Here is a 9,984-nt window from a genome sequence, read left to right as displayed (position 1 = left end):
TTGTGGTGGAAAACTAGGAAAATAACATATGATTCCAATGTTTTAACATATTGGCAAGTGTATGATAAGAAGCTTTTTCTATATCCTCTTTTATAATAACTTAGACTAACAACTACTATACTAGGCATTCAAGGTCACCAAAAGAGAATTTAAAAATGGAAAGAAATCTCTATAAATTTCTATCCACTTAATGTGCTTTAATATTTTCACAAAAGACAAACAAGATCAATCATGTAAGCTATTCTCTTCACACACACACACACACACACACAACACATGCAATCCATGTGTGTGTGTGTGTGTGCACGCGCGCATGCGTGTGCATGTGTGCGTGCATGCGTACATAGGTATATACATATATAAATACATACACACACATAAACATGTACATATGCATGCACACACACATACATGCATGCATATATGGACACATATATATGTGTATGAGCACATACAAACATATGTAAGTGCACTAACACATGTATACATGTCTTATGTCTAGAGTATGACAAGTCAATGCATAGCAACGAGGAAAACCAATTCTAAGTAAGAGACTTTGATTATAAATTTTGTAATGCAACTAGGTTAAAATCCAAAAAATTCAAGATATCAAATAAAGGCGTTGGCCTTTTCTTTGCAACACAATCTATGGCCAATGTCAACATGTTGATGAGATGATTGGCAAGATAGCTCCTAGGAATTATCTTAATGGAACTAATTGAGAATGGATCTTTAGGTGCATTGTAAGAGCATTTTAACCATGATTCAAAGTCTTTTATGAAGATATGCAACATGTTGAAGATCCAAAATGCAAGAAAAAAAGTCATGGAGATGACATGTTTTTCAAAGCATAAAATGTGCATTTCATAGAGCATTTAAAACTCAAAGGCACGATGGAGCACCAACCTCAGTTTGCAAGGGGCAGCAACAACAATGGAGTGTCGAAGTGTCTTGTTTGCATCAAAAGAAGATGGTTGTACTTAAAATTGACTCCAAAATGGCCTTTTTACATGAGGAAAATGAGGAAGGGGAGAATTGGGCTTCTTTTTTTGTGCACGCGAGAGGGGTGGGGGTCAAGAGCCACTTTTGTCCAAATTTGAGACAACACATGGCCAAGATGGGAAAGGACACAATTAAAAAAGAACCAATTGTGGAGAGAGAAGGAGAATGAAGAGAAGCATGCAATGAGGATGACACCAGGCACTTCATAAACTTGATCATGTGAGCCACAATCATCAATCAATCTAGTAAAGTTCATGTAGAAAATCATTGAGAGGAATGCAATGATACCACTCTTGTCAAATAAAATGAAAGATTTCAACATGTAAATTTCCAATCTTTCCCTTTTCTTTTTGCTATCCTTCTCTCTCCTCCCTCCATTTGCACATAATGCCTATTCGTATGGTTGAGAGGAGGCAACAAGCAATGGCATGAGAAGTGAAAATGGTTGATGGAAGATATTGCCAGAGTGAAATGGAACCTTATCCAAGTGCGTTAGAAGTTTGAAGCACAGCAACGGTGTTTGGATGGTTTGATCCACATCTATCTATAAGAAAAAGTACGAAAATTTGTGAGAATTACATATTTTATGTCTTATTTTAAGCATAATCTCATAAAATGGTGATATAAAATGTTCTTATGACATGAATTTTACTATTTTTCTATGTTTTCATGGCTACATCATATTTATTCAATAAAATGTTATTTATGCATTAAAAACACATAGAAATAGTGAAAAATGTATTTTAAATGCTTTAAAACTATAAAAAATACAAACAAATAGTGGAAAATTAGGGCAAAGTTCCTAAGCTTAGTTGATCACTTGAATTTACATATGAGTAATGTTTCTTTTTTAACATCTTCTTAATTAGGTAGTATATAAGACATCAATGGAGTGTTTACAATTTTAATAGTCATCGAGATTTTGAAAATATCAATCTATAATAATTCCCCATACGAATTGATCATGGAAACTATTGGATTTTCTTCTTAGGGTTGATCTTTCTTATATATATAGCTCTAATGGAGATGCTAGGTCTTATGTGTCTGAATGCCTTACTAGAGGATGCTTTCTAATTAGAGAAATTGAGGAATATATATGTGAATCCACATTTGAGACACCTTAGTTATGCCTTGTTTTCCTCATTAGACTCTTGATTCTCTAGAGAATGAGATGTTATGTACCTAGGTTTAATTACAACACCAATAGGAGATTTCTTCTCCAGATTGGATCATTCCACAACCTCTTCCTCATCCAAGGACCACCATTAGGACTAGTCTATATTCCATAAGGAATACATTTCCCCCTTCATTGCAAGTGACATAAGGGTTTGTATAAGCTTTGTTTTACAATCATCTTACAATGGTTCTTCCATATAGTAGTTCGAAACATCATCAAGCAAGTGTGTGATTATAGGTCTAAGTAATCTTGGGATTCCTAATGGGTTGATGTTGCCCTTAGACACCATTGATCTTTGGTCATTAGGTGCAAGCAAGACGAACTTGAAAAGGGCCTCGTAAAGAATTTGATTAAGAAACCTTAAACTTTAGATTAGATTCTTGAGTATGCTCATCATTGTATGCCTTTTTGTCCCCTAGAACCCCTACATTCCTAGGCTCGACCCTATCTTTTGTGGTGGACCCACACCAAAAGAAGGGGATCTCCCTTTTTTATTACCCACATAACAAGTCTTTTCATCCTCCATGATGGGATCCACCACTTCCAAAAGTGTACATCAACAAGTAACTTTTTTTTTTCCCCCAAAAAATGACTTTTTAAATTGTTCACAAAAAAAGTTTTACAAAAGTGCCATATCAATAAGTTATATTTATTTTGTGTTAATTTTTTATCTTTTTTCAAAAAAAAATTATCCCAAAAGGTACCCAATCGTATTGCAAGTTGAAACACCCAATTTCATATCATATTTTGCATTAAAATACCTACAAATCAATTCACCTTTTTAAAGCTCCATAGATGTGGTGCTTGAGACACAGAGGAAAGTGGATTTGCATATTCATATGGATGAGAAGTATGTTGTGACCCTTCTCAAACATTGCTCCTTCCCATTTGCAATACTCATTCTTCATATTAGGGATATAGATAGCAAAGATGGAATCATAATGTTGCCTTTGCTAATTTATAAGCCATTGGAATGGATTTGAGAAGAATGCTACTTAGAAGGAGAGGAATGCAAGTACAAATACTTCAAAGTAGTGGTAGAAATGGAGATGAAAGGGAGAAATTGGAGGTTATGTAGAAGATATTGTGGGGGGTAAGGGGGAGGAGCGATAAAGGAACAAGGTAACAAGCCTATAAGTGATAGGCCCAAGGGAAAAAAAGAAGTGGATAAAATGTGCACACCACCCCCTCTCCTATTGGTCTATCTCAAGTCTCTTGCAATTAGGATAGCCATTAACTCCTAAGCTAAAGGGCCCTTTTTAAGTCCACATTTCCCCTAATGGCTAGATAAGTATTACTACCATAATGGATAAGATATTGTAATCTTCATGGGGCTTTGCATATGGCTACATCTTTATCATACCATCCACAATTAGTGCAAACTCTATCTCTAGGCTCTTGACACTTTGATAGTAAAGTAGTTGCCACCGCATTGGATGAAATGGGCATTAGGCTTACAATTCTCATGGGGTTTGAAGATTTCGAGGATTTACTATTTATCACCTTCCACTGGTGACTTCTTAAATGAAGCTAAACGCTATTTCGTTCCTCTTATTATCATTACATAGAGTGGTGATCCATGTAGTTTGTTTCTCTCCTTTGTTTCATTCTCTTAAAAGGTCATCAGCTGTAATTGCTTCTCTAAATACTCTATTAAGATTATTCTTATCTAAGCTTGAGCTTTTGGCAAAGGATTTGTATTGTTTCTTATCTTTATTTTGATCAATCAAGACTATTGCAACAACTTTGGGACCTAGTCTTTCAAGTGGGGGAATTCTCATATAGACACCATGGATGCCAATCGTGTGACCTCTAATTGTATCATTTTTCTTTTTGGGCTACACTCATAAGCTTGACTATGAAAGTGTCTACAAAGCCAACTTCTAAAAACCTCTGGAACAACAATTCTTTGAGCATATTAAAGTCGTTTTTTTCTATAGCATCTAAGCTAGTTAACCATGTTCTTCCTTTTTCTTCTAAGCATAGCCCAAAAACTTATGTTTTCTTATGCTAGCTTTGAGACTGTTGGCCTCATAAATTAGCTTGAATTTGTCCACAAAACTTTAGGGGTCATCTTTGGCACCATATATTTCTAGATGCTTCAATATGATGAAAATCTCAACTTGTTGATTAAGAGATGGGGCTACTCCTAAGCCATCGACCATATTGTTGTGACCTACGATCATATCTATTTTTACAACTAAGGAATTATATAAGAGCTTTCTAATCATTAGATCAAGTAAGAAGTCATCGTAAAATCTACGGACTCCTAACAACTAAATCATCTTTCTCATCCCATCCAAAATCTTATCCTTTTTTTTCACTTTTCTTGTGGTAGAGTCCATCCTATCATTCACTCTATTCAACAGCTATTCTAGTGACTTTTGTGTCTACGAGTACACAGTGGTCTTCCTACAAATTCTATCCTCAAAGCTCTTTGATGCCCATTAGATTGGGTTTGCAAGCCCTCACAAAATGAGTAAATACATTCCTCTACAATCATGAGATGCACTCTCTTCCCAATCTAGGAGCTCACCTATGAAATTCTACATCAAAGGGCCGAGCACTCTTCGAATGACATCTTTAGATTGAAACACTTTCAATCTTCGTCAATATTTATGATGAGGAGTAGCAACAACATTGTGCAATATGTGATAAGGAACACCACAACAGATTTGGGGGCACCTCATCAGAAATTACCATAAGAAGAAAACCAAGAAAACAAGGGATTTATTGTAACATTGATGCTTGAATCTTCTTCATAGGGTGTAGTGGCCATTATGGCCTCACCCATCATTGAGATGTTCTAACTATAGAATTGATTTAGTGGCATGAATGTATCTTCCTAGTTCACCTAGTCATAAGAGGGAGTTGGGCAGCCATGGCTTTCACAAGAAATCACTTTGTAAAAATCCAATTTTGGTTTGCAAGCTATGATTTGAGTGTAGCCAAATTCACATGAATAGCTTTGGTATAATTTTCTTTAGAGGTGATTCTGCATTGTGATTAATAGACTAGCTCTTCAAAATTGTGCAATAATGAACCATTCCACATGGTTTATTATTGGATAGTTCAGCTTGCTCTAAGCTTTTGCCTTCAACTCTGATGTCTTATGGATAATGAGGGCTTCAACACCTGTTATTGCTTTGGCTCTCATTAAAATTCCCCTAATACCATCATTCCTCACTTTCGCAGGCTTTTTTCGTTAATGGCATCCTGGAGGGCAGATAGGAAGTGAATCGTGTGGAAATTTTCTTGAGGCAAGGTGAGACCTCCTGGAAGTGAATCATTATGACAAAGTTGTGTTGATCCTCCATAGAATACATAAATTCTAGTCCCAAAGGTAACAGGCTAGTGGATGGTGTACTAGGCCTACAATCATAAGGTTGTAGGTTCCATACCTTGCTACATCGGAGGTTTGGACACCTGTGTCCTGGTGTGTTCATGCAGGTCTAGGCTATCGCTGACTTGGAACACTCTTTTCATCATCATCCTTCATAGGCTAGGCTCATCAAGGAGGGTCCCAATGCAAAGTGTAGGAAAAATGCCACCATGGCTCTTACCCATTCTCTCAGCTAATCTTCACAAGGGAAAATACAATCATTACTGAACAAAGCATACTGGGAGGCCCGTAGAGAAGATCATGAATAGACATAACATCCAACCGAGCACAACACAGCCATATCAGGCCTCCAAACCAAAGTGTTGAGCTGTAGCATCACATGCCTGCCAACTGTCATTTGTAAGACCTGGAAATGGCAGTTTGTCTTCTGCAATACAAAGATAAGGGTGGGAAACTAAAAGAAAGGATGGCATCCTTTCACAGGCAGACTGTTTCCACTCCTTGTACCTCTACTTCAGTTGCCATGTCCAGTTTTCATGGCCAGACTTGCCTTTGCACTCTGAATCACCATCCTGGATGTACAGACATAAGGCAGCACACACATGCTGGATGTATGTACACAAGCCAGAACACAAAACATAAAGTTCCCTCTGCAGCCAAGCTCCAATGCCAACAAAACAACCTCACTTGACTGGACAGACAGACTTGCAAAACATACAAAAAACTTCAGTTTCCTCAGTTCATGGATAGCTTACTCTTCTGTTTGCTAAGATCTTCCGAAAAAGAACAAAAAACCTCATGACAAACATCTCACAAGAACAGTATGGAACACCATCAGGTATAAACACAGCCATTTACTGAAGCCATCTCACTCGACTGGATATCTAACTCGCAAAACATACAAGAACTTTGTTTTCCTCAACTAATAGATAACTTACTCTTCTGTTTCCTAATATCTATTCCAAAGAATAAAAACCCAATGTAAAACAACTGGCAAAACCAGTATGAAATACCATCTAACATTAACACAGTGATTCATTGAACCCCATTTGAACGCAAAATTACTGAGACCTTAAAAAAGTTAAGCGACACAAGCCATCAGCAAGATAGGCTAACTCCAAGACAAATGCAAAATTACTGGGGCCTTAAAAAAGTTAAGCTACACAAACCATCAGCAAGACAGGCTAACTCCAAGACGCTTGCACGCCAAAATTAATGGGAGTTTGACAACAAGCCATCAGCATATAATCCAAGATCCTGCATAGAGAGATTCATGTTTCTAACCAACAGAGGACTTCTGGAGGGCTTTGGTCAGCCCAGATATCTGTTAGCCAATTTACAAAGGGACACAATACATAATTCTGAAAAACGAGCTGACATCTGAAGTCCAGAAAACCTTAGTGCAAGCAGAGCTCTAAGGTAATGCACCAATTGTAACGCCAATTCTTTGCAGCATGCTGCCATTACAGACCTGACTTGCAATGATCACTACCTTGGACATTACAACCACTGATGATTCAAAGCTAAAGACGAGAGAAGAATAGTATCCATTCAACCCTCATCTCCATTGATCCATCCTTAAGTTTTACAAACAGAAGCTTAATTGATAGCAGCTCATGTTGACATCTTCTCTCACTCACAGGCTAGCTTGGTGTCAAAACTGCTCAAGCATATGGCAAAGGCTTGGAAGGCTGACAGAGGATAACGATAATCCATTGTAAAGATGTCCTTGCCAATCTTGCCAAACTGCAGTAACACCTTGTCCTGTTCACTTTGAGGCACTGCCAGATTTGTAGGCTCTATGGCAGCAACAAGTTGGAAATTCTTCACAGAGGCTACTGTCACACGCCCTCTGAAGTTCAGGCACCAGCATTGCAACTGATCATGCCAACGTGGCGCTTTGTTCTTTAAAACCAGTGGACTACTGGTGGCTTTGCTCTCAGCCTTGCCAGAAGAACTGAGGCCCAAACTAGTTCCCATGTCCAAACTGGGTGCAGAAAAAGGGATGGATGTGAAGGAGGACTCCTCAGGTGGTGCTACTGCTGCTGGTCCAGACAGTTGCTGACTGGAGGTGAGTGCATCACTGCCACGAACCTCCATCACAGATGAAGGAATGGAATGCAAGATGCACTGCATGCGCCTGGGACCTCTTGTGCCCAAGACATTCAACTCATAGGCGATGTTAGCCACATTGTAGCTGCCAGAGAGAACTCGACCAGGGGATACTTGTTTCATGCCAACACGCCTACATGCTTTGCCAGTTGGAACCAAGGCCCCACTGTGAGGAGCCAAACTGTCAGACACAGTGAACTTAGTCCCCAAGAAGTTGGACCTGCCACAGACATACCACATTTTCCCCTCAAAACAAAACGATGGCATACATAAATATAGTCTTGTGACTCATGAGGAAACTAAAACAGGCAACCATCATACAATGGTAGGGCTAAAATGTGTGGATCACATTCGTGAATCTCGCATGGCATTGTGCACAACACACTATTCTTGTCATGGCATCAAACATGCCACCAACCTCAATTTGCCGACATAGCTGTTGCTGCCTCTTGACATGTCATCTGCATCCAAAGAGATGATGTACTCTGTGCTAGTTGCTTTCCTGAACTTCCGAGCTGCGAGAAGAAATTTGCTATTCTCGACAAGCAAGGCTGCCAGTAACATATACAAAAGATGAGAACAACAAATAAACATCACACAGAAAAGACCCGAAGCCCTAAGACCAGGTTCCAACTCAATGTGATTTGCAGACCCACAGTTGCCATGGAAACTTACAGGGTGAACGTTCCAAGTAGAGAGAGTATGTGGAGCTTGCCCTATCCCGCTTGATAAAGCACTGCATTGGGGCATCCCTTGGACCAGGCTGCACATTCATAGTTGAAAGCACAAACAACATAAGCCTGGGAAGACAGATCTGAGAACGAGTACAAAGGTTAATTCCTTCAGAAGCACTAGCCCAATGAAGCTGGTAGTTTGAAAACCAACGGTGATACATTTCCACTTCAAGTACTTCCTGAAACAGGGAAAGGTAAATGGAAGTACCTGCTTGAGTGAGATGGGGAAGGTCAGCTTGCCTGATTCCTCAGGGGCCTTTACAAGCTCTTTGGTAATCTCTCTCCATGTCTTGCAAACGGCAGAGCAAGCCACAACATCTTTGCGGGCAGGCCAGGACCCTTCCGCAGACTCTACTCGTTGGAGAACATCTCTGAGGAGCTCAGGAGGAAGGTTTGCCCAGCGCCCCTGCTGAGACGGCACCAACAATGAGGAGAAATCCTCATCACTACTCGCATCCACATCATCGCTGGTGGCCGCCACTACGACGCGCTGGATGTCTAACACTGCACTCTGAGAGCGCACTCGTCTGCTGCTGTGGGAAAAGCTCACATCAAAAGTACGCCTGGACAAGCTACCAATGCCATCCCGCAAGTCTCTAAGATCGCGCACAAGAGCTTTGAGAGGCATTGGCGCTTGTGGCAGGGATGTATATCTTGGGCGAGACGGAGACGGAGACGGAGACGTACAAGGCCTCTTTCCTTATCTCTGATGCAAGGCAGTCAAGGATGTAATATGAGGCGGGGGATGTGCTGACTCCTCCCAGCGGCCCTGCTTGAACTCTCTGAGAGAGACGCACTATCCTCTAAACGCAAGGTCGGTCAAGGAAGGAACTGGCGGTCCTGCCGGGGGCTTACCTGATCTGAGCTTGATAAGATCCGCTTTCTGCACCATTTGCATTGCCGATACCAGGGGCAGCAGGAGCGGGAGGGGAGGTGCGATAAAGGACAGAGGTCTACAAGGGGAAAAAGGCTCTCACTCCAAGAGGCCCGGGGGGGGGGGGGGAGCGAGAAACTGATGCTTGTGCGGGAGACAAAATCGAGGCACACGGCGTCACGTTCACCTATGCACCGCCCTTTATTGTATTCCTTCTCCCTCTCTCTCTCTCTCTCTCTCTCTGTCTCAGTGGCTCGCTCGCTCTGCTTAGGTATCTGCAAATACCTAAGCCGACGGTCGACCTAATTACAGAAGAAGAGAGTGCTTGTGCCTGATCTTCTTCCTGGTGCCTGCGTTGTCGTCGTCTCCTCTCTTCTTCTTGCCTGCCTGTCTGCTGCCTGCTGCACAGAGAATAGCCAGGATGAGGAGGAGAAGAAGGAGGTGATAGAACTAGAAGTCTTTGGGAAAGGAGGGGGTAGAGTCTAGACAAGGACACGCGCGCCGATGACAAAAATGATGAAAATGAGGATGATGATGATGGTGGGGGTGGGGGTGCCCGTGCCTGCGCTGCCACTGCCCTTGGCTTTGCTTATTTCCAACCAATCATCCCTAAAACTTATGCAAACGAGTCGGACGTTAGAGACTCCGGTCGAACGCTGGAAAAAATCAAATCACAAAAGGCACGCCCAATTGGCAATCCTCACTCAATTTTTCTTTTAGACCCCATAGAATATTAAATAGT

At 40.8% G+C, this 9,984-nt stretch overlaps 1 protein-coding gene across 1 annotated transcript; it reads right to left on the bottom strand.

Annotated features, from left to right (window-relative positions):
• Positions 1-6,767: 6,767 nt before the first annotated feature.
• On the bottom strand, positions 6,768-9,717 carry LOC148027754 (tubby-like F-box protein 5). The gene is made up of 4 exons (XM_087689461.1): positions 8,577-9,717; positions 8,310-8,397; positions 8,053-8,185; positions 6,768-7,854 (listed from the first exon to the last, which is right to left on the bottom strand). The coding sequence occupies exons 1-4, from the start codon at positions 8,994-8,996 to the stop codon at positions 7,155-7,157; spliced, it is 1,341 nt and encodes a 446-aa protein (XP_087545587.1). The 5' UTR covers positions 8,997-9,717; the 3' UTR covers positions 6,768-7,154.
• Positions 9,718-9,984: the final 267 nt, after the last annotated feature.

This window comes from Lygodium microphyllum, chromosome 12, assembly GCF_053477565.2.
Source record: "Lygodium microphyllum isolate KBCC chromosome 12, Lygodium_microphyllum_v1.1.10, whole genome shotgun sequence".
NCBI classification, from domain to species: domain Eukaryota; kingdom Viridiplantae; phylum Streptophyta; class Polypodiopsida; order Schizaeales; family Lygodiaceae; genus Lygodium; species Lygodium microphyllum.
This window is presented reverse-complemented; position numbering and strand designations above follow the sequence as displayed.

What these genes read in the sequence shown, in the direction of transcription:
- LOC148027754 (XM_087689461.1), bottom strand. Translation starts at nt 8,996, where the DNA reads ATGCCTCTCAAAGCTCTTGTGCGCGATCTTAGAGACTTGCGGGATGGC. An exon ending in CTACTTGGAACGTTCACCCT is followed by an intron (nt 8,186 to 8,309) that starts GTAAGTTTCCAT and finishes TGTTACTGGCAG; the next exon opens with CCTTGCTTGTCGAGAATAGC. An exon ending in AGCTATGTCGGCAAATTGAG is followed by an intron (nt 7,855 to 8,052) that starts GTTGGTGGCATG and finishes TGTCTGTGGCAG; the next exon opens with GTCCAACTTCTTGGGGACTA.